The 21,345-nt window shown below is 29.0% G+C and overlaps 7 protein-coding genes across 7 annotated transcripts; 5 read left to right on the top strand and 2 right to left on the bottom strand.

The window, feature by feature from the left end:
* Positions 1 to 214: 214 nt before the first annotated feature.
* Positions 215 to 3,130, top strand: LOC105253922 (reticulocalbin-2). The gene is made up of 5 exons (XM_011262282.3): positions 215 to 435; positions 1,287 to 1,513; positions 1,760 to 1,907; positions 1,975 to 2,430; positions 2,781 to 3,130. The coding sequence occupies exons 2-5, from the start codon at positions 1,309 to 1,311 to the stop codon at positions 2,950 to 2,952; spliced, it is 981 nt and encodes a 326-aa protein (XP_011260584.2). The 5' UTR covers positions 215 to 435; positions 1,287 to 1,308; the 3' UTR covers positions 2,953 to 3,130.
* Positions 3,131 to 4,054: 924 nt separating this feature from the next.
* Positions 4,055 to 5,496, top strand: LOC105253923 (DNA-directed RNA polymerase II subunit RPB3). The gene is made up of 5 exons (XM_011262283.3): positions 4,055 to 4,252; positions 4,334 to 4,478; positions 4,707 to 4,914; positions 5,015 to 5,221; positions 5,296 to 5,496. The coding sequence occupies exons 1-5, from the start codon at positions 4,167 to 4,169 to the stop codon at positions 5,478 to 5,480; spliced, it is 831 nt and encodes a 276-aa protein (XP_011260585.1). The 5' UTR covers positions 4,055 to 4,166; the 3' UTR covers positions 5,481 to 5,496.
* Positions 5,497 to 6,247: 751 nt separating this feature from the next.
* LOC105253924 (PRELI domain-containing protein 1, mitochondrial) lies at positions 6,248 to 7,831 on the top strand. Its single transcript, XM_011262284.3, has 3 exons — positions 6,248 to 6,545; positions 6,648 to 6,861; positions 7,106 to 7,831. The coding sequence occupies exons 1-3, from the start codon at positions 6,454 to 6,456 to the stop codon at positions 7,529 to 7,531; spliced, it is 732 nt and encodes a 243-aa protein (XP_011260586.1). The 5' UTR covers positions 6,248 to 6,453; the 3' UTR covers positions 7,532 to 7,831.
* Positions 7,832 to 9,759: 1,928 nt separating this feature from the next.
* LOC105253925 (HEAT repeat-containing protein 6) lies at positions 9,760 to 14,115 on the top strand. The gene is made up of 12 exons (XM_025408464.1): positions 9,760 to 9,950; positions 10,026 to 10,274; positions 10,367 to 10,597; positions 10,662 to 11,487; positions 11,555 to 11,841; positions 11,928 to 12,269; positions 12,431 to 12,678; positions 12,755 to 12,974; positions 13,214 to 13,291; positions 13,419 to 13,625; positions 13,703 to 13,819; positions 13,905 to 14,115. Exons 1-12 carry the CDS (start codon positions 9,774 to 9,776, stop codon positions 14,073 to 14,075), a joined length of 3,153 nt encoding a protein of 1,050 aa, XP_025264249.1. The 5' UTR covers positions 9,760 to 9,773; the 3' UTR covers positions 14,076 to 14,115.
* A 216-nt stretch (positions 14,116 to 14,331) lies between these two features.
* Positions 14,332 to 15,359, bottom strand: LOC105253926 (PRKR-interacting protein 1 homolog). Its single transcript, XM_011262286.3, has 3 exons — positions 15,154 to 15,359; positions 14,856 to 15,035; positions 14,332 to 14,733 (listed from the first exon to the last, which is right to left on the bottom strand). Exons 1-3 carry the CDS (start codon positions 15,247 to 15,249, stop codon positions 14,335 to 14,337), a joined length of 675 nt encoding a protein of 224 aa, XP_011260588.1. The 5' UTR covers positions 15,250 to 15,359; the 3' UTR covers positions 14,332 to 14,334.
* Positions 15,360 to 15,591: 232 nt separating this feature from the next.
* LOC105253927 (dynactin subunit 2) lies at positions 15,592 to 16,577 on the top strand. Its single transcript, XM_025408424.1, has 5 exons — positions 15,592 to 15,764; positions 15,828 to 15,899; positions 15,994 to 16,133; positions 16,211 to 16,322; positions 16,410 to 16,577. Exons 1-5 carry the CDS (start codon positions 15,729 to 15,731, stop codon positions 16,575 to 16,577), a joined length of 528 nt encoding a protein of 175 aa, XP_025264209.1. The 5' UTR covers positions 15,592 to 15,728.
* Positions 16,578 to 18,476: 1,899 nt separating this feature from the next.
* Positions 18,477 to 19,904, bottom strand: LOC105253929 (60S ribosomal protein L27). Its single transcript, XM_011262289.3, has 4 exons — positions 19,795 to 19,904; positions 19,031 to 19,263; positions 18,752 to 18,888; positions 18,477 to 18,633 (listed from the first exon to the last, which is right to left on the bottom strand). The coding sequence occupies exons 2-4, from the start codon at positions 19,247 to 19,249 to the stop codon at positions 18,585 to 18,587; spliced, it is 405 nt and encodes a 134-aa protein (XP_011260591.1). The 5' UTR covers positions 19,250 to 19,263; positions 19,795 to 19,904; the 3' UTR covers positions 18,477 to 18,584.
* Positions 19,905 to 21,345: the final 1,441 nt, after the last annotated feature.

The raw sequence follows: 21,345 nt of genomic DNA, 5'->3' as shown, positions 1-21,345 counted from the left end.
CATGAATGTTACTACATACATATAAATACATAAAAAATATAAAATCGAGAACACTCACTGATTCCATCTCAACAGCCGCAACGTAAAATGCTGGTGTCAGCCTATGATATAACTCCAGGCGCTCGATGCAGTTTCGCTCTCCTTATCGATCCGATGCTTTAAATAAAGAAACTTCCAACTTACACGTTCAAGAGAATCGGTCGACGTGTACACAGTTGAAAATAGACGCGACGATACGTCAGCGACGATAGCCGCCGACTATTTTCGAACAACGGTCTCTCAGCACTCCCGGAATCGTGACTCCGCACACGCATCACGACTAAGGAATCGCGAGCATCCGGTGCCCAGATCGCTTCCTTTCGTTGCCGGATCGCGACGCCGACTCTTCGAGACGCCGATTCAAGGCGGAAACTTCGATCAAAGATCGCCGCTTACGTACGTAGAAAAATAGCGAAACAATATCGCGCGATCGGCGATAACGAAAGCACACGCGAGAAAATATATCCGATACACATTCACGACGAACATACACGACTTTTAACACGATTTTTGGATCGCTTTTGTACGCGACGCGAACGAAAATTGCTCTGTGCGATGTAGTGACGTATAACTGGAAACGTGAAAAAATGATAACGTCAGACTATCCGTTAATTCGCGCGAAAAGGAGTAACTTCAAGAAGATCGATTATCGCGCACGCGTGGCGCGCATTCGAACCGGTAATATGTATATACAAACGCATATTGTTTATTATGAAAAATTTTAATCTCTTATTTTCTTTTCGTTAATTTCAAAGATTTCAGATTTACGTTTTTTTTAGTACATTTATTTAGTAAAAATTAAAAAGACGCGCTGAATAGAAAAATAAACCATTTAATAAATATAATAAAATCCCATATAATAAATTCTTAGGGCATATTGCGTGAATGCGCGCGCATATGTGCGTGTAATCATAAAATAACTAAAATAACTAAAATTAAAATATATAGAAAAAATAGAGAAAATACTCTTCGACATAAACAACATTTTTTCTCTTAAATAACATTTTACGAACAATTTCTCAGAAATAATCGTTGCTCTTAAACATATATAAAAATTTTCCCCGTGTAATCGTCGCCATGCGTACATAAAATGGAAAGTAATCGATAATATCCGCCGTGAGCCGTGATATTAAACATCAGTCGAACAACGGATGTGGAGCCGTGTGACACTCGTCGAAGTCAATCGTTCCGAATCGACGAAGTGAGGTTATGCATCGCCGTTGTTTATAAGCGTGCATTATTTTTAGTCGCTCTTTCGAGAGACACTCGATGATGGCTCGAGCACACGTTGCTCTGCTCCTCGTCGCCGCATCGCTGCCGATTTTCGGTGACACCGCCTCCGCTCACATTCATATGCATAATCACAAGCTCGACAGAAATGAAAGGATAGAAGACGGGGCCTTCGGCTCCCGCGACGCCGATCATTACGTGGATGGCGAGCATCATCATGAGTTCGATCACGAAGCTATTCTAGGTGATTATAGTTTTTAGGATTAAATCTATATTTTTTTTTATTTTATTACTATTTATTTACATCTCATCAAGACTTCAAAGTTCCAAACTGTACGCTAGTATAATTTCATTGTAACTTCTATGAACAGTTAATTTGTTTAAAAGAAAAAATAATCATATCTGTGATATGTATAAATTATTCATTCCCCTTTAAATTAAATTTACTCCTTTTGAAGGTATATTTTGAATGTCTTATTTTCTGTTAAAGGAAGTACGAAAGAAGCGGAAGAATTTGATAAACTCCCAATAGAAGAATCTAAAAGGAGATTAGGAATTTTACTTACTAAGATGGATTTGAATAATGACAAATATATAGAGAGAAATGAGTTAAAAGCCTGGATCTTGCGTTCTTTCAGGTAAAATTACTTGTGTCAATAACCTTATCGAATTATTGAAAGAAAAATTAATAAATTTTGCAAACAGTATGCTGTCTGCAGAAGAATCTCAAGATCGCTTAGATGAAGCTGATATAGATGGAGATGACAAAGTGACCTGGGATGAAATCCTGCAGGATACTTATGGCAACAATCCTGAAGATTTAAGTTTTGATGATAAATTTATCCTAAATGACAGAGAGATATTTGAAGCTGCAGATTTAAACAAAGATGGTTATTTGGATTCGGAGGAATTCAAAGCTTATACACATTCTGAGGAGACACCTAGAATGTTCCCCTTATTGTTGAAGCAAGCTTTGGAAGACAAAGACACAGATGAAAATGGATACATTAATTTTCAGGAATATGTCGGTGAAAGAGCCAAATCTAAGGATAAAGAATGGTTATTATCAGAAAAAGATAAATTTGATTATGAACATGATAAAAACAGAGATGGTAGATTGGATGCGGATGAAATTCTTTCTTGGCTTGTTCCAAGTAATGAGTGAGTATATTGTAACACATATAATATTTTAAAATTCTATTACAATAAATTTTCAAATTAAATATGAAATGCATCTTATTGCTTCAAATAATCTCATATAATAATAGATTCAAACTTAATAAATGTTAATATAATGTAAATTTCTATTCATATTTATATTAATTTTATAATAATTTATATTCCAAGATTATGATAGACTTTTATTATTTTTGTGTATATTGAAGCTCATATTTACTAAAAATGAATGAATTTTTTGTAGCAGAGAATTTAAATAAATTGGCAAACTTTATCCTGTAAACATTCACAATAACGAAATATCGCTTTTATATTTTCTTATCTATTTATTTCAGAGAAATAGCAAACGACGAGGTGGACCATTTATTTGCAGGTTCCGATGATGATCACGATAATAGATTATCATTCGAAGAAATATTGGACCATCATGATGCTTTTGTAGGTAGCGAAGCAACAGATTATGGTGACCATTTGCAAGATATCGAGCGTTTCACCGACGAACTTTGAGAGTCGTTGATCGATTGGACTGATAATATGGATATTATCTTTTGTAATATTCATTAGGCATATTCATTTCCAACTGAAAGTATTTTTAATACACTACTCATAACGATAATATTATTTTATTAATTATGTCTTTAAGGAATCCTATGAGCAATATCTCCAAATTTTAAATTAGTATTTAAAATAATTAAAAAACTATTGTATTTAAACGAAAATATATTTACATATTTGCAAGATGTACGTTAAGTTGTGCATTAAAAAAATATTTAGAATTGCAGATCTCTACTAGATCTCTTATATACACATGTTTATTTAAAAAATATTCTAATCGTTTTGAGCAGTGTATTTCTCAATGCATCTCCATTTAGTCTTTCTATCTATTTTCAATCTATTTTCAATCTATTTTCTATTTATTTTTAATTTTTATTTATGTAATCATTAGAACAAATTTATATTAATGATAAGGGAGAGATACAAACATGATTCATGTTATGATTCACAATAGTGGAGTATTACTATCGTCTTCCAATTTTTACCAAACATGAGTGCCATATTAGACAAGAAAAACAAATTAAAACAAAAAAATATGTATTTCTCATTACAATACATAGAATTAAGTTTAAATCTCCCACCAATGTTATATTATGCTGTATATATTACATGTAGGGTAAAATTTGTTTGAATTCACAAAGAATTAATGTAATTTTTATAGTATTACTTTAGATTTACTTATTTGAGAATGTGTGCATTATATATGTGTATCTATAAAATATAAATTTTTGTCGAGTGATGCATGATCGATTTTTAATAAAATAATTTAACAATTTCACATATTTTTATCAATCTCTAAAGAAATATGTATTTTTTTCTATAACTGTATGAAATATTGGGCACATAAATACATTCATATACATATATATATATATAAAGAGAGAGAGAGGACTACAAAACTTATTTATATTAAAAATTTATTTATGTGTATAAGTGCTTTGCTATATAACACGGAACAGAACCAGAAATTGTGCACATTATATGTTACCCTCTGAGAACATTCGTGGCTTCGTAGTTTAGGTTTATGTTTTTAATGTCCACAGAGAGCGTATCACTTATCACTTTTAGAAATTCATTACATACAGATTATAAGAGAGGTGGTAAGAAGAGAAGATTTTATTATTATTATTACTGTAAATAAAAAATTGTTTTAATTACAACATAAGATGCCATATGCTAATCAACCGTCGGTTCATATCTCGGATTTAACTGAAGAAAATGTTAAATTTCAAGTGGAAGATACGGAATTGAGGTGAGATAGATGAGGTTAGAAAGATATAAATGTAAAAAAAATATAGCTTCAATTAATTTATAATTAACGTTTCCATATCAGTGTTGCAAATAGCATGAGACGTGTCTTCATTGCTGAAACTCCGACTATGGCCATAGATTGGATACAATTAGAAGCCAATTCTACTGTTTTGAGCGATGAATTCTTAGCACATCGGATTGGGATGATACCTTTGATTAGTGATGATGTATGTAAACACATATATCAATGATCTTCTTTATCAAAAATTAAAGACTTTTTCTCGAATCTTGATATGCTTTAGGTGATTAAAAAAATGAAAATTAAGCACTTGAATAAATCATGTACTTATAATGCAAAATAATAAAACTTTATTTTTCAACTGTCATCCAATAAGACATTGCTAAATAACTTAAGTGATACAATTTAATTGACTAAGAATAATTTCCTTGCATAGGTGGTCGACAGGATACAATTCACAAGAGATTGTCAGTGTATGGATTTCTGTCCAGAATGTAGCGTTGAATTCACACTAGATGTTAAGTGTATTGAAGACCAAACCAGACATGTAACTACTGCAGATTTCAAGTCCAGTGATCCTAGAGTGTTACCTGTCACATCCAGACACAGGGAAGATGATGCAAGCGAATATGGAGAGACTGATGGTTTGTGCACCTTTATTATGTATCTGTTTGTGTGCTAATGATTATATTTAAAAAAAAAGAGGAAAATATAACTCATACTATTGTATATGAAATCTTTTAGAAATATTAATAGTAAAATTAAGAAAGGGACAAGAGTTGAAACTTAGAGCATATGCAAAGAAAGGTTTTGGAAAGGAACATGCCAAATGGAATCCAACTGCTGGTGTAAGTTTTGAGTACGATCCGGATAATGCTATGAGGCATACTTTGTATCCTAAACCAGACGAGTGGCCTAAGTCAGAATACACTGAATTAGAAGAGGACCAATGTGAGTAGTGAAACATTCATAATTTTTTAAAGAGAGTTACATTATAATTGTATATATTACAATGTACATTTTAGATGAAGCGCCATTTAACTGGGAAGCCAAACCAAACAAATATTACTTCAATGTAGAAAGCAGTGGTGCATTAAAACCTGAGAATATCGTTATGATGGGAATTGCGGCGTTAAAAAACAAATTATCCAATCTGCAGACACAATTAAGTCACGAAGTACAAAGCGATGCATTAAGCATTCATCATTAAATAAATTTTAATCTTAGATATAATCTTTTTTCATATATAACAAAATAAAAAAATTGCAATATATTATTTCGTGTTGATTTTAATATAATTTCGTCAAAATTATGTAAGCAATATAATTTTAATATTATATTCACCGTAAAAATTTATCGAACTCGCTGATTGATTACATTAATTATTTAGATAATTTTGATAGCACTAAAAAATATATTCGATGGCTATGCCATATTGTTGCCATCTTAAATAAAATATATTTCGGCCAATAAGATTCCATGCTCTTTAATGGTGTCAACAATATGGCGTAATCTAAAATAATAATGATTGAACTGTCTTCAGTAATTTCTTATTCAATGCCTTAAGCTCATATCACACTAAGCATTGGAGATTAAAATTTGACCAATTAAAGTCGAGAAATTGTAAGTCTTTTGCTTTGATTAGTCAAATATCAACCTTTTATTTTCAATCTTCATTTGCATAGGTATGCGTGCGAATGAGGGATTACATGCGTGAGTACGCATCTTTACACAGTAAGAGTACACACTGACTTGTGCTCCTGTTATGCTATAATAGAATTACGCCTCTAATTAGTTATGCGGTACGCGTTACGCGGAAAATATCAGTCAATGGGTCTGTTTTTTTCAGCTGCACTGCTACGCTAGTGCAATTAGTTAGAGTGAAAGAAAGTATGTTTGTCTCTTTCTAACTTATTGCACTAGTGCAGCAGTACAGCTGAAAAGAACAGATCCCATGTGGCCGTACCCTAAGTTCAAGCCATTCTAGTCATTCCCGTCGTCGAGTGTGCGTCCATGCATATGCACGCGATTTACACCATGCGGCAATTTTGTTGCAGATTCTGATTCGATATTATAATATTGGTGATACAGTCCCTTCTATCGATCTCATTCATAATTCGACGAAAATTCTCGCTGTTCCTTCTCATTTATATTTATAAAACTTGGGAGAGTAATTCAATACAATGGTTAAGTATTATGAAAACATCACGATCTTTCATTTCGATTGGAGTCAAGTCGTTCGAGGATTCTTTCAGAGGTATCCGAATCCACACAGGTACGTAAACCATGCCATTATGTCATATTATTCTTTCGAACATAGATGTTACATAACATCAAATATATATCAGTATGTAAAGAATTCATATATCATTTGCAGTTCGCACGTCCTCACCGAGGATACGATCTCCAGAGAAGTTAAAAATGGAAAACTTTACTCCAAACGATTGTTGACAAAAACTAACAGACTGCCCAAATGGGGGGAAAGATTTATCAGCAAAAATGTTGTTAAAATTGTAGAAGAAAGTATTGTTGATCCTGAAGCAAAAACTTTGACTACTTACACAAAAAATTTGGGTTACACTAAAGTTATGGTAGGCTAATTCAAATCAACAAGAGAGAAAGAAATATAATGATGATTCAAGTTTGTCTTTCTGAGAAAAATTCTATTTTTAAGTAAATTAGCATGCATTTAATTTAGTAATAAATTAAATTAACTTCAAAATTACAAGTTTTATTTTGAATGAAATTATTGTAGATTATATTGTTGAAACAGAAATAAATATTCAGGATTAAAAAGAAGATATTATATGTTCTAATAATTATATTTTCTTTCAGAGCATTGTTGAAAAAGTAGTTTATCAGGTTTCTGATGAAAATCCAGAATGGACAATAGCGAAGAGATCAGCATGGATTGACAGTCAAGTCTTTGGTTTCAGCAGGGCGATTCAAGCATTTGGATTAGATCGATTTAAGAAAAATTGCACCAAAATGTCAGAAGGCTTTAATTACGTTCTTACAAATATGTTTCCTCATACAGCTCAATTTATAAATCCGAAACTTTCTCAGATGAGTTTTTCTATGCAAGCTGGTCACAGCACCATGGATGATAATGTTACGACAAAATCGAGTCTCGCGGAAGATTTGCAGCATTCTTTACAAGGTAAAGCAGAAAAGGTGAAAGATGCTGCTAAGAAAGCCACAGATTTGGCAAAACAAAAAGCAAGACCAATATATGCAGCTTGTCAGCCAAACCAATCGTAAATCTTCATATATTTTGCAAAATGCAATCATTGTCTCGACAAATGTAAATATCTCTTAGTGATAGAAATATTCACCGATATCATATTATTATTATGATGTATCTTAGACAAAATGATGATACTTTAAAGACTAGAGAATTCAATAATTGCATATTATCAAATAATATTATTTGATAACAATTAAGATAAAAAATTAGAAAATTAATATTGAGCAACAACAAAATTGAGATTTAAAGTTTTAAAATTAATATTGAGCAACAACAAAATTGAGATTTAAATTTGCTGAATTTGGTAATACAAAATTTTCAGAGTTAAAACTATTACATGCATAAAATGTATAAAAGATTTTTAAATCTGTTTACATCTTATCATTCCTTTTAACTGCCAAATTGTTAATAGTGAGTTATCAGATATAATACATTTATATATATATATATATTTTTTTTTTTAATATATGCACATTAAATTATATCATTCTTTTTTTACATGCAAGAAAACCTTTCTGGTTTATTAATAATTTATGGACAATATATTTCTTTGTGTAAAATATTAATTAAAAATGCATTTTGAGATGTTCAATCAATATAAATGTATGTATGTATATTATGTATGTAGTGTTTATTTGCATGTGAATGCAAAAAATATCTGTACAAAATTGTAATTGATAATTATATAAAGCAGAGCATTTTGTAGTTAATAATATATCACTGGAAGTAATTATAAACATTATAAACATGTGCAATAGTTATAAACACAAGCAAAAGAATAGTTTTATATATTCTTTTCTTTTTAATGTAATTAAATATTTTTTATATATTTAGTATGTATGAGTATGTGTGTGTGAAGTCAGAGTATAGTGTATTGATTAATACAAATAACTGAAAGACTTAATTCCATTTATTATAAATACGTCTTTTAGATGTATACATCTATCATAGTTCCAAGAAAACATGTTTCTCTATGTAGTATTCTATACATATATTTAAATTTTTATTGTAGAATATGTTCATTTATTGTAAAATATCGTGTTATTTTTAATATTTAGATTATTGTTGATCAACTCAATTCTATGCATGTACTTTTATCAGGAGCTATTATTACAATTAATAATAATTGAGCATTTTGGCAATCAAATAATATGTTTAAAATTTTATGAATGAAATTTTTTCCTTTTATTAATGAAATATATAAAATTAAATTATATTAAAGAGATTTGAACGGAAATTTAAATTTTCAATATGAAAAAATTATTTAGTGCCTTTTACAATTTATAGCGCTAAACGATATTACTACATATATGTGTAATACATATAATATACATATAATATCTCTAATCTACATGTATCAATATATATATATGTTCAACATATAAATACTTTACATTTTTTATTTATTGACGAAATTTGAATGTAATATATATGGGAGTATAAGTTATCAAAATAATAAGCTAATAATTAATAATTTTTAAGAATGTATTATTTCTACTTTTATCTAGAAATCTACGAACGCGCAATTACAAAAAAATGTTATATGATAGTAAAATATTTACAATATTTCAGATTGAAACATCTCATAGTCATTGTTTTCATAATATTATTAAGGTTTAATAATATTAATAAGATCTTTCGTACACTTGTCAAAATTGATTTTAATCGATTGTACTTCAATATAAATTTTGTTTAATTTCACTTAATAGGAGAAAATTTTTTTCGTATTCGTCAACTGTAATTTAAAATTTGTAATGTATGCTCCGAAAAAAACTTTACATAAAATCGATAAAGTAGAATTCCACCATAAGTATCTTATCTTTACCATAAGAGCTTTGGTTTATTACAAGTTACTTATCGATTTATGATATTTATTCTGATAAAATAGTTTCAGTTTCCTATGTTCTACGATTATCACGAGTTCTAACAAAAAATATTGTATATTGTACAATGTTACATCAAATAATGTGTCATTTTTCAGTTCTCCAAAGTGTATAATGTTGTAATTATGTATATAAATCATACAAATTAATTATTGAAGTAATTTATAGTTTCTGATGAAATAATAAATTTATATAATACGCCACGTGTTAATATATATAAAATAATGTAACGTCATTATACACTTACAAATTGTATATGTAAATAACAGAATTAGTTGTTAAAGTAATTTGTGTTTTCTGAATATAATATATTATAATTTATATCCGATATAATATATAATATACGTGTAAATATATAAATATATATGAAATAATGGCTTCATTACACATAAATCATGCAGTTAGTGATACTACAACAAAGTTTTTTTCAATAATTGAAAGATTGCTATCATTAACTAGTTCAAAGCTCAGTAATAAAAAACAAATTAATGCACACTTAAGTGATCTCAATGAATTGGATTACAGATGCCTTAATATTATAAATAATGATGTAAGAAATTTTTATATTTAATGATAAAATATCTATAATATAAATCTATATAAATATAAATTTATTTATTTCTAGGCAATATTATTGTTAGTGAATCAGCTTTGTGTGATTATTCTACCTACAGAAACATCTTTAGTCAGAAATGCCTGTAAATTTTTATACAATTTAACTCAAAATAATATCAAACTGCATGGCCGAACATTTGCGACTTGTAAACGATGGATTTTAGAAGCATTAGAATTTTCTGACCCACTGGCACAAGTTGATGTGTTAATTGCTATAAAAAGTTTTTTACATGCTGGATATTTTGACGATATCAATCATGTTAGTATATATAATCTTTATCTTTCCCTAACAAACTCATTATTAAAATAAGTTGTTATATTGTCAAAATTAAATATTGCTTTATGTTTCAGTATGCACGTCTGTTACTTAGGGATAAAGGCTTATTAATAAAATACTTAAATTCTTCAAGCAATGCATGGTCTGAAATCAATTTCCATGCACTTGGATGTTTAGAAGAAATTGTAAACAAAAGTAATAGTAATCATGTATCAGAAGAATTTATATATTTGATAAAAGATATTATTTTTAAAAATCTCTCACTGTTACCATATGGCAATGATGATAAATTTTATTATAGTAAAGTATGTAATATATTTTACATATAATTAACAAAATATGTTATCTTACAAAATTATATATTTACAGATCATACATTTGTGTTTGCATATTTTGCATTGTATAATTTTGGAAAAATTAATTCCTAATTCTTCTGATATTGTTGGAGAGATATTAGGAGTAGTGCAAGCATTTTTATTTCATGGTATTAAAGGCTACAATGTTACAAAACCAGAATTACTTCATCCTGCAGCAATGAATCTCCCAGAACGCATTCATATAGTACCAAAATGTAAGAATCTTAAAAATTACAAAGCAAAGCTGAAGAAAACACCTACCAAGAAGAGTGTATCCGATATAGAAAATAGTACCCTTCCAGAACATACTGGAATTTCCAAATATTCCAGCGATTCAGATACATCAGATACAGAATTTAATAATTCTGTCCATATAGATTCCAAAGTAAGATTGGAAGCTGTGCATTTATTGCAGACTCTCATGGAAATTAGTCAGAGTAGAGAGATTTTTGGGTATTGGCCACAAATTGTAGCAACTGGTTCACGAAATGACGCTCGAGTATTAACGAGAAGCATATTGATGGAACCTATATCTAAAGTTAGACAAAATGTATTAAGTACATTAACTGAATTGTTGATAAGCGCTAGACCATTCTTGATACATGCAGAAGAAACCGATCATACTTCCTTCATCACATTTTTCGGCACAGTATGTTTAATGATCAAAGAACTGCATTTTACATTATCATTAATTTTGTTTACTGAGAAAAATGTGACTGTTTTAACGCATGCATTAAAATGCACTGCAGCTCTTGTACAAGGAACACCATATGAACGATTAAAACCGGGTTTAGCTACCAAATTAGTACGGAATTGTAGATCACACATATTTCATAAAGGTATTTTCATGCTGTTATATATAATTTTTAATCTATTATTATCATTATAGCTCAATTATTTACATAGATCCCACTGTACGAGTTGCAGCACTGTCTATTTTTGAAGCATTTGCTTCCAGCGAACCTATCACTCAGGAAATATTAAACATATTAGCTAAACAATCTATAGGTGGTACAGAATTAGGAAAATTACAACTTGATTCTGGTTCAATTAGCGATGTTGGAACAGAAGAAGAAGAAATAGATATTGAGGATCTCAATAATTCAGTAGACAATTGTACTGAAATTAAAACATCAAAAGATGAAAGCGTCTGTTTGCTAATTCGCGTTTGTTTAGAAAATATATCTAATAAGGTATGTAAAATTTATATTTAAAATAAAGCTTTATAATGCACTAAAGCAGTTATTAGATTGGAAGTCAATATTATATTTTATTTTAGATAATTAGTACACCTGTACGACTTCAGTCTTTGAAACTTATGGGGAGATTAGCATTTAATACAGGAAGTCTCATATTTCCTCACTTAGAAAAAGTAACCACAATCTTAATCTCAGTTATGGAAGAATCAGAAAGCCAAGTGATATTACATGCATGTCGGGTTTTAGAAATTATGTCTGGTTGTCTCGCAAATATTGAGACTTATCATAGTGACGGTATATTATTTTGGAACATTATATTTGATTCTATGATATCACTCGCGCAAACATCGCAAACCATATTGCGAGAAGCTGCTTGCGATTGTCTAGGTAGCATAAGTGGAAATGTATTTACACAATTATCGGTAAGAGGGAAAAAAAAATGTAATTATTTAAATTTTTATTTTTCTTAAATCAGTTACTCTGCAAATACATTCGATAACAAGAATATATTTTATGAATAAATTGTTGTATATATTTCGGTGATATTCTGAAATATTATGTCAGAAATTATTTTTGTTTTCAGAGGCAAAAAACTATATTAATAATTACAATACTATTTGGAGCAGTCCGCGATGAAGAAAGTGCCGTGAGAGCAGCCGGCTTACGTGCATTAGGAATGTTGGTAACTTTGTCGGTATTAGAAGACGATACTGGTTTCCTTATGGATTTAGCTGATATAGTTTGTCTGGCTCTTGATGACAAAAATCTCGGCGTTCGCGTGAAAAGTGCTTGGGCATTAGCAAACTTGTGTGACTGTCTTTCTAGACAAAAGTCTGTCCTCTTTTTATTTATTTGATATTTATTATCTTAATATATATTTTTTATCCATATAAATATATATTTTCAGACAGCATGAAGAGATAGAACCATTCTCTCTAGAAGTTTTGCTGGCCAAATTATATCATATAAGTGTCAAGGCTGCAAAAGATAATGATAAAGTAAAATGTAACGCTGTTAGAGCAATTGGAAGTATTTTATATCTATGTCCACAAAAGCACATACTCTCTGATACAACATTAGGATTAAATGCACTTATTAACTGTGCTATTTTAGGAAACGATATGAAAGTAAGTCTCACTATAATTTTAAATTCTTATAATATGTTAATTTATAATATATTAATTAATAATAAAATAATTATAAATTTACTAAATAACTTTCTCTCTAAAATGATTAGTTTTGTGTAAAATATTATGTTTCAGAATTTATGTGATAAAAAAGATTAAGGAATATTTCATTATATAATAATAAATATTTTTTTTATTTATTTAATGAATAAATAAATTTTTCTTTTTTATAACTTTAGGTACGATGGAATGCTTGTCGAGCTTTAGGATTAGTTTTGAGTCACAATCCAGATGCAATATTGCCATCTTCTTGGAAAGTATGTATTTAAAAATTGATATCTTTGACACACACACACACGTATGCACGCATGCACATTGAATAAATTTATTTCATACAAGTAAAATATTAAATATTTTTATCTAATTTTCATTCTTTTTTTTTAGGATGAAGTATTTCCAGCACTTTCCACCTTGATATGTAATAGTCCCAATTTTAAAGTACGTACCAATGCTGCATGGGCACTGTATTCATGTAATTATTATGGTAAATATACCATAATGTTGTGGAAAAGTATTGTATTGGCATTTGAAAATGCTCAACATGTCCCAAGCTTTGTTGAATATCCACATCGAGATGCACTAATTCAACAAGTATGTATATTTTTATATACAACATATTTCCTTGATATGTTATTTGTCATATTAATATAGAATATATTTTTTTTTAGTTGTGCCTTACTCTTGCTCGCGTTGCTGCCTGTACAGAAAAATCTGAACTACAAAGTCTTTGGCTCGAAATTGGCGATCATGTAGAAGAAATTTCTAATGTTGTGAAGCAATTTCAGGTATAGTGTAACATTTATAGAATAGATGAAATATACATATTGGAATGATTTTATAATTTTAATATTTCAAATATTTTTGTCATAGGAAACTGTCTTACCTGAAAAATTGGGAGATTTAATCAAAGCAAAAGCCCAATTGGAACAACTAACAAAGAGCACATGTTGTATTGAAGATCAACAAATTGCTCAATCTTTAACAAATATATTTGAAAGAAATCGCTATGATTATTTTGATGTTATTACACCTACAATATAACTTTGTAAAATGAGGAAATAATATGACTTTTTTCAAGCAATTTTTAATATTTATTTTAAAAAAGATCTTAATAAAATATACACAACACAGCCATGTTTATATATAGAAGAAATGTATATAGCATACATGAAAATTATATTACAACATAATATAACAAAATATAATTCTAATTTAATGATAATTAGAAAGTCGAATTCACTAAATTTTGATTATACATATAATTTTAAATATAATATAAAAAAAATATTAACATGTATTGTCATGTGTCATTTTTACATTGAGTGTTTTTATTCGGTTTTTCTTCAAAAGATGTTTCTAATGTATGTTCTTGATTTTCTTCTGTATCTAATAACAGCTTCTTTTCTGTTGCTGTTTTTGCTTCATTTTTATCTTTAGATATATTTATAGAACAACTCATACTTTCTTCATTTATTTCATTAGTTTTTACAGTAGCTTCAGTTTCTTCATTTTCATCTGAACTCTCCTCCTTGCTGCTTTTTTCATCTGTGATAGCACTTTCCTTTGTAGTTTTCATTTGTTTCCTCTGTTTGCGTCCCTGTTTCTTTTTCAATCTTTTAGCACGTCTTTTTGCTGTTGCTTCTTCTGCCAATCTTTTATTGTCTTCAAGTTTTTGATGATATTCATCATCCAAAAGTTCCTGAATTATTATAAAAGAAATGCTTTTTAATCAACTGGAAAAGTTTAATAATTTATTTTATGCAAAAAATATATATATCTTAAATCTATATGTATCTTATAATTTTTATACACAGTAGTTACCTTATGTGCTTTTTCTTGAATAAACTTTTGCCGCGCATATTCTTTTCGTCGTAAATGTCTGTACACGTGAAATTCTCCGCTACCTGCTCCAGCACTGCTACCCATAACATTACGAACAAATTCAGGTACAGAGGGTGTATTTTTAGCCTTTGGACGTTCCGGCAATATAATTGGCTTATCCTAATGATTGAAAGAAGTCACGAATTTATTTTAAGATAATCCGAAAAAAGACAGTTTTGCGGATGCAATAATAATAGAAAGTAATTTTTTTCTAATTTAAATAATAAACAATATTTACCACATTCTTCATTAATTTCATTAGTTTTAATCTTTGCAGATCTACAGCTGTTTTTGCTACTACAGGTTTTTCCTCGTCTTTCTCCTTATCTGACATCTTTTTACTATTTAAATAACCAAATATATAATAATTTTTTCGTGTTTTTCCTGCGTAAAATTCCTATATAGTATCTGTGAGCTGTGTAGGTGTGTAGCTTATTGTTTGATAAACCATGAATTACTATATTAGACCCAGATGGATTTTTACTGGATGGTGTTCGAAAACGTACTTGTCGAAAATCAGTAGCTTTCTATTGACCAATCAAGACAAAAGGAGCAAAGAATTTTTGTCCTGATTGGTTGATGCAATTCAAGCAACTTTTGCTTGCTAGTTTTCCCAATTGCCGGAGAGGGCGACGTTATTGTTACATCTTTTTGAAACTAATAATCTTTCTGATTTAAGATTATTCCAAGGTTTGTCTTAATCAGTGTGAATTGTGAATCAGTGTTGATTTCGATCATCGTTGTCAATGTTTTACGTTTGATAACATTTCACAATATTTTGGTGCAATTTGCGAGATAATCGCATAGTAAGAAATGGCAGATCCTAAATACGCCGATTTACCTGGAATTGTGAGTATTTTTCATGTTCGTGTTTGGTTATCTTATTTTAATATCATATTATATCATATTTAGGCATACGATCAGCTTGATGTCTACGAAACGAGCGATTTGCCAGAATCAGAACAAATGCGAATGTACTGTGAGGTAAGCTACATATATATATATATATATATATATATATATATATATATATATATACATATAATTCAATCTGTTAATTAATAATTAATTTATTCAGGATGAACCTGACAGCTCTTGTGTTGAACAATTACACATCAGTGCTAAAGAAGCATTCAATAAATTTAAGGGCAAACAAATTGTTGGGAAACCTGTTGATTTCTCAGATCGTTTGTCTAACAAACCGAGGACAGGATACAAGCAAGTTTTAATTAATGAAATTATTTTAATTTAATGAAATTTCATATATAGGATAATATATACGAGAGTATTTTCAGATTTGGAGATTGGGAACTTGTCAGTGAAGGTGAAAAAGAAACTCCTCTTCAAAAATATCAACGATTACAATGTGAAATTAAGGAATTATATGAAGAAGTGAACGAGTTGAAGGTATATTGTTATAACATTACAAGATAAAATTAAAAAATATCAAAATTATTTTGTTGAATAATATATATATGCTGGTAATATGTTCAGGAAAACTCAAAGGATGAAGTGGAAATCAAATCTGCAAGCGAAATTATTTCTCAGGCACAGCAGTTAGAAAAACAGTTGATTTCTCTAAAACTGGAAGATTGTCTAGGGCCTGATGTTGTTGCAAGTTTATCAGATCCACAAGGCACAATGCTTAAGTATGATGTTTAAAAATTATATATATATATATATATATATATATATATACAGGGTCTACCAAAAGTGTGGAAACCCCTAAATATCTCGGAAAATATACGTTTTACAGAAAAGTGTTTCCAACAAAAGTTGTAGGGTTTAAGAAGATCTATATACTGATTCTATCAGTTTGACCTTGGATGGCGTCGTCAAAGTCAGGTCAAGGTCACATTGACTTTTTTAAATGACACCCCCTACATTTGATTGCATATTCTTATAGCTTAATTCAAGAGCTTTCCAAAACACTATAATAATGTTCATTTTTATTAAGTACTTTGCGAGTTATGAGGGTTGAAATAATTTCTTAATTTTACATAAACCATAAAATATCTAGTAAACCATTCATTTTTCGATTATCTTACCTTCATACTTTTATGTACAAAATAATGAAAGGAATCAATTGGTGTAAAGAAAACATACAGTTGTTTTTAAGAAAAAATATGGAATTGTTAATTGCAAATTACATATTTTTTCTTAGAAACAACTATGTGTTTTCTTTACACCAATTGATTCCTCTCATTAATTTGTACATAAAAGTATGAAGGTAAGATAATCGAAAAATGAATGGTTTACTAGATATTTTATGGTTTATGTAAAATTAAGAAATTATTTCAACCCTCATAACTCGCAAAGTACTTAATAAAAATGAACATTATTATAGTGTTTTGGAAAGCTCTTGAATTAAGCTATAAGAATATGCAATCAAATGTAGGGGTGTCATTTAAAAAAGTCAATGTGACCTTGACCTGACCTTGACGACGCCATCCAAGGTCAAACTGATAGAATCAGTATATAGATCTTCTTAAACCCTACAACTTTTGTTGGAAACACTTTTCTGTAAAACGTATATTTTCCGAGATATTTAGGGGTTTCCACACTTTTGGTAGACCCTGTATATATATATATATATGCATATATATATGTATGTATGTATGTATGTATATATAAATCATGCTCTATATCACAAATAGAATTATTAAGCAAGCAATATGCTCATCTAAATTATCATCAGAAGATGAGAAGACAGATGAATCAGTGAATCTGGTGTCCTTAAATATAAATGATGTAAAAAACAAAAAGAAAGATTGACATCAAAATGGAAATTATAAAAAGTAAATAAAAAAAAAAACAAAAAAAAAAAAAAAAAAAAAAAAAAAAAAAAAAAAAAAAAAAAAAAAAAAAAAAAAAAAAAAAAAAAAAAAAAAAAAAAAAAAAAAAAAAAAAAAAAAAAAAAAAAAAAAAAAAAAAAAAAAAAAAAAAAAAAAAAAAAAAAAAAAAAAAAAAAAAAAAAAAAAAAAAAAAAAAAAAAAAAAAAAAAAAAAAAAAAAAAAAAAAAAAAAAAAAAAAAAAAAAAAAAAAAAAAAAAAAAAAATCTATAAAGGAGTACAAGAAAGTTTTGCTTCTAATATGGAAGTTATAAAGAGTAATATAGCATTGCTGATGAACGTATTAAAAAGCTTAAAAAGTAATTAAAATAGAAATATTAAATTTATTTACAAAAGTATCGCTATATTGATATTTTTTAAGATTACTTTATTAGGAGCATTTATACTCCCATTATGTTGATATTGTTTAATTTGTAATTTATAAATTCTATTTGTTCTTTATATGCATACAATTATCTTGTCTTTCTTACACATTTTGCAAGCATGGCATCTGATTGCTAAAATAATGAGCCTACTAAAATCTTTTAATATAATACACAAATAAAAAGTACATAACTTCATATGTAAAGCATGCAAACTAAAATAAATTGAAAGCAGTAAGAAAAGTTGTTTATTATTATATATTTTATATGTATGATTTGGATGTTAATTAATTATTAAATAATATATCAAGTTAACTAAATTAAAAGGCAAGTAAAGTAAATGATAATTAAAAATATAAAGGTTTGATATATTCTTTACATAGGACATATTATGTGATGGAAAAAAATTGTATTCACTTTTTTTATTTGTATATCAGGCTTTTATTTAGAAATAATTAGAATCTTAACTTCTGGAAGAACCATTTGTTCTTACCATTTTTATACCTGGAAATAATGGATAAATTTACATAATTATTTATGGTCAAATTGAGCGATATTCAATTTATATTACCATATTATGAATATAGATTTTGCAGTGACTATAGTATATTGAATTACATACCTCTCCTCAAATTTGACACGTGTCTGGAAACGAACTTTCTTGCGCTTCATTGGGTCCTTAAGATCTTTAGGAGCTACTTTATCCAATTGTAAATCTACCGTGTATCTCGTTGGCATTAAATGGTTGTAATTTAAAATCTAAATTATAGAAAATTATATAAAATTATAATAGATTCATATAGACATACGAAAAAGATTTGGAAACTTCAAAAAATCCATACATACAACCAAGAGTACGTAATAAAAAATTGATACAATATAAAAAAAATCATAAATTTACCTTAACAAAAGGCTTGATTTTAGAGCGTTTATGTAACTTTCCCTTTCCCATTCTTTTGTGGACCTTGCGTGGATACCGGTCAATGCCTGCAACCATAGCATGTCCATATTGTTTTTCTGCTGTTCCATCATCATAGTTGCGCATGACAATGGCTTTTCTTCCCGCGTACCGGCCGCTGAGGACCAGCACAACTTTTCCAGTCTTCATAATCTTCACCATCTTGGCGATGTGAACTGAAAAGAAAAAATAAAGGATGTAAATAATCATAGAAAAAAGGGATTTTAAACATTAATTATATATACGTAATCACTTTTTCTGTACAATTTAATAAGCATAAAGTATTATTTCTTTTTCTTTCTAAAAAAAAATGCTATCAAAATATCCTTGTTAACAATGTAAACATTCTGGATTTGAATACATGATCACTCATACTACAGATAAAAAATCTGTAGTTGTAAGAAAAAAAAAGCGAAAAATGTTATATTATTCTGATGATAATGTCACGAAAATAACGTATTAATCGGAAAAGATTGATCAAAACCGTTCGCTCAGTTTTATTTAAAATGTGACATTCTTGGTTAGAGTTAACCTCGCGATTCTATTCGCCGATAAATGTTTCCGAAAGACCCGATAAATCAAATATTAGCACACGAGCAGAGATCGCGTTGCTTGCTAATTAGAGATGAGACGCAAATGTCGCGGTAAAAATTCCGGATTTACGATGTCTAAAGATATAATTTACGATATAAACGAACATCACGCACCTCACAAGTCGTCGTACCGCATAAAAGGAAGTTAACCCTACTACCTTTTTGCTTGTATCTTTACTAGTCTCGATCGACAGATGTCGCACTGTTGCACATCCGGTAATCTCGACGTGCGAGATCCTCGAAGAGTAGAATTTTAATTTTATTATTAGAATTTTAATCACAAATTTGCTTTTGATATTACAGTATGTGAGATTGGATTTAATCGGTTCTAATTCAAGTTGTAAGAGAAGAAGAAGAACATCCAAAAAAGGTAACATACCTTTAGATGTGTGAGAAATAAATTTAATAAATTATAAGAAGAATATACTTATTTATTTTATTTTTTAATTCTGTTAATAGTAACATATATCTTGCATTCTTTTAAACGATAAATTACATATAATTATATATTACTCGCACATAATGTACGTCTAAGAACGAATGCAAGGGATGCTTTGGAAAATATTACAATTTTAAGGACTTTGATCAAATTTTAATTAACTCGATCAATAATTAATTCAACGGAGGTAGAATTGCTTGCAGCAAAAATTTCTAATTGTATTATTCATCATTTCTCTCTCTGCCTCCCTTCCTCCTTCTCTCTCTCTCTCTCTCTCTCTCTCTCTCTCTCTCTCTCTCTCTCTCTCTCTCTCTCTCTCTCTCTCTCTCTCTCTCTCTCTCTCTCTCTCTCTCTATCTATCTAACTATCTATCTATCTATCTATCTATCTTCCTCTTTTCTCTCTTTTTCTCTAATTTTATTTTACACGTATTGAAAAATTAAAAAGAATCAATAAATTTTTTCACATACATATATTTATATAATCAGTATAATATTGCAAATATTATTAATAAGTTAATTGAAGTTTTACTTATATTAATTATTCGAGGTAAAAAATTCTCCGTATACTAACGCCCTCTCGTTAAACATTGGGCGACTAGAAATTATTTTTCGGGAATATCTAGATAAATTTTTATGGCTACGTAATGCATGATATACGAAGAAATGAACCAATCACATGTAGAGTAGGCCATATTATTGCCTCTTTTGCATTATGGGCGCTCGCGATTGGTTGACATTTGTGTATTATGCGAGTTTATATCTAGATAGCTTATAATTCTCGCTTTATAAAATCACTTCCAACTTCGATCAAATTTTAATCGTCCTCGAACCTGTATCCTGTTATTCGTTAAGCAATTTTTTTTCTTTGACTTGATTATAATCTATCCTTCTATAAGTTTTGAATTTTTTTTAACAGCTTGTATACACACGTATGTATGTACATATCTTCGTTAAGGTTATATATCGCAAGAATACATCCATTGCACTTTTCTGGTAACTGACCCCAAAAGTCAATTCAAATGTCAATTGTACATAAATTCGAATCCGCGATGAGAACATTCTCACTATTTAACGAACACTCTGCTCATCTTCAAAATTCATTATAAAGGTCGAAAAAGCGAAAAGAAGATGTAAAAGAAAGAAAAGTACACGTATAAAAATAAATTGCAAGGCATACACGTAAAGGTGCCTTTACATAGGAGCGTTTTAGCGTCGAGCGTTAAA

This window comes from Camponotus floridanus, unplaced genomic scaffold (genome assembly GCF_003227725.1).
Source record: "Camponotus floridanus strain SB8 unplaced genomic scaffold, Cflo_v7.5 scaffold21, whole genome shotgun sequence".
NCBI lineage: Eukaryota > Metazoa > Arthropoda > Insecta > Hymenoptera > Formicidae > Camponotus > Camponotus floridanus.
Note: the sequence above shows the minus strand (reverse complement) of the source record. Positions and strands in the feature narration are given on the sequence as shown.

Excerpts from the sequence above, each read along its gene's own strand:
- LOC105253922 (XM_011262282.3), top strand. The coding sequence starts at position 1,309 with ATGATGGCTCGAGCACACGTTGCTCTGCTCCTCGTCGCCGCATCGCTG. Across the intron at positions 1,514-1,759 it reads CGATCACGAAGCTATTCTAG|GAAGTACGAAAGAAGCGGAA; the intron begins GTGATTATAGTT and ends TTTCTGTTAAAG. Across the intron at positions 1,908-1,974 it reads TGGATCTTGCGTTCTTTCAG|TATGCTGTCTGCAGAAGAAT; the intron begins GTAAAATTACTT and ends TTTTGCAAACAG.
- LOC105253923 (XM_011262283.3), top strand. The coding sequence starts at position 4,167 with ATGCCATATGCTAATCAACCGTCGGTTCATATCTCGGATTTAACTGAA. Across the intron at positions 4,253-4,333 it reads GTGGAAGATACGGAATTGAG|TGTTGCAAATAGCATGAGAC; the intron begins GTGAGATAGATG and ends TTTCCATATCAG. Across the intron at positions 4,915-5,014 it reads CGAATATGGAGAGACTGATG|AAATATTAATAGTAAAATTA; the intron begins GTTTGTGCACCT and ends GAAATCTTTTAG.
- LOC105253924 (XM_011262284.3), top strand. The coding sequence starts at position 6,454 with ATGGTTAAGTATTATGAAAACATCACGATCTTTCATTTCGATTGGAGT. Across the intron at positions 6,546-6,647 it reads AGGTATCCGAATCCACACAG|TTCGCACGTCCTCACCGAGG; the intron begins GTACGTAAACCA and ends TATCATTTGCAG. Across the intron at positions 6,862-7,105 it reads TGGGTTACACTAAAGTTATG|AGCATTGTTGAAAAAGTAGT; the intron begins GTAGGCTAATTC and ends ATTTTCTTTCAG.
- LOC105253925 (XM_025408464.1), top strand. The coding sequence starts at position 9,774 with ATGGCTTCATTACACATAAATCATGCAGTTAGTGATACTACAACAAAG. Across the intron at positions 12,679-12,754 it reads GACTGTCTTTCTAGACAAAA|ACAGCATGAAGAGATAGAAC; the intron begins GTCTGTCCTCTT and ends ATATATTTTCAG. Across the intron at positions 12,975-13,213 it reads TTTTAGGAAACGATATGAAA|GTACGATGGAATGCTTGTCG; the intron begins GTAAGTCTCACT and ends TTATAACTTTAG.
- LOC105253926 (XM_011262286.3), bottom strand. The coding sequence starts at position 15,249 with ATGTCAGATAAGGAGAAAGACGAGGAAAAACCTGTAGTAGCAAAAACA. Across the intron at positions 15,036-15,153 it reads TGAAATTAATGAAGAATGTG|GATAAGCCAATTATATTGCC; the intron begins GTAAATATTGTT and ends TTCAATCATTAG. Across the intron at positions 14,734-14,855 it reads TTCAAGAAAAAGCACATAAG|GAACTTTTGGATGATGAATA; the intron begins GTAACTACTGTG and ends ATAATAATTCAG.
- LOC105253927 (XM_025408424.1), top strand. The coding sequence starts at position 15,729 with ATGGCAGATCCTAAATACGCCGATTTACCTGGAATT. Across the intron at positions 15,900-15,993 it reads AAATGCGAATGTACTGTGAG|GATGAACCTGACAGCTCTTG; the intron begins GTAAGCTACATA and ends TAATTTATTCAG. Across the intron at positions 16,323-16,409 it reads AAGAAGTGAACGAGTTGAAG|GAAAACTCAAAGGATGAAGT; the intron begins GTATATTGTTAT and ends TAATATGTTCAG.
- LOC105253929 (XM_011262289.3), bottom strand. The coding sequence starts at position 19,249 with ATGGTGAAGATTATGAAGACTGGAAAAGTTGTGCTGGTCCTCAGCGGC. Across the intron at positions 18,889-19,030 it reads AAATCAAGCCTTTTGTTAAG|ATTTTAAATTACAACCATTT; the intron begins GTAAATTTATGA and ends TCTATAATTTAG. Across the intron at positions 18,634-18,751 it reads CGTGTCAAATTTGAGGAGAG|GTATAAAAATGGTAAGAACA; the intron begins GTATGTAATTCA and ends CATTATTTCCAG.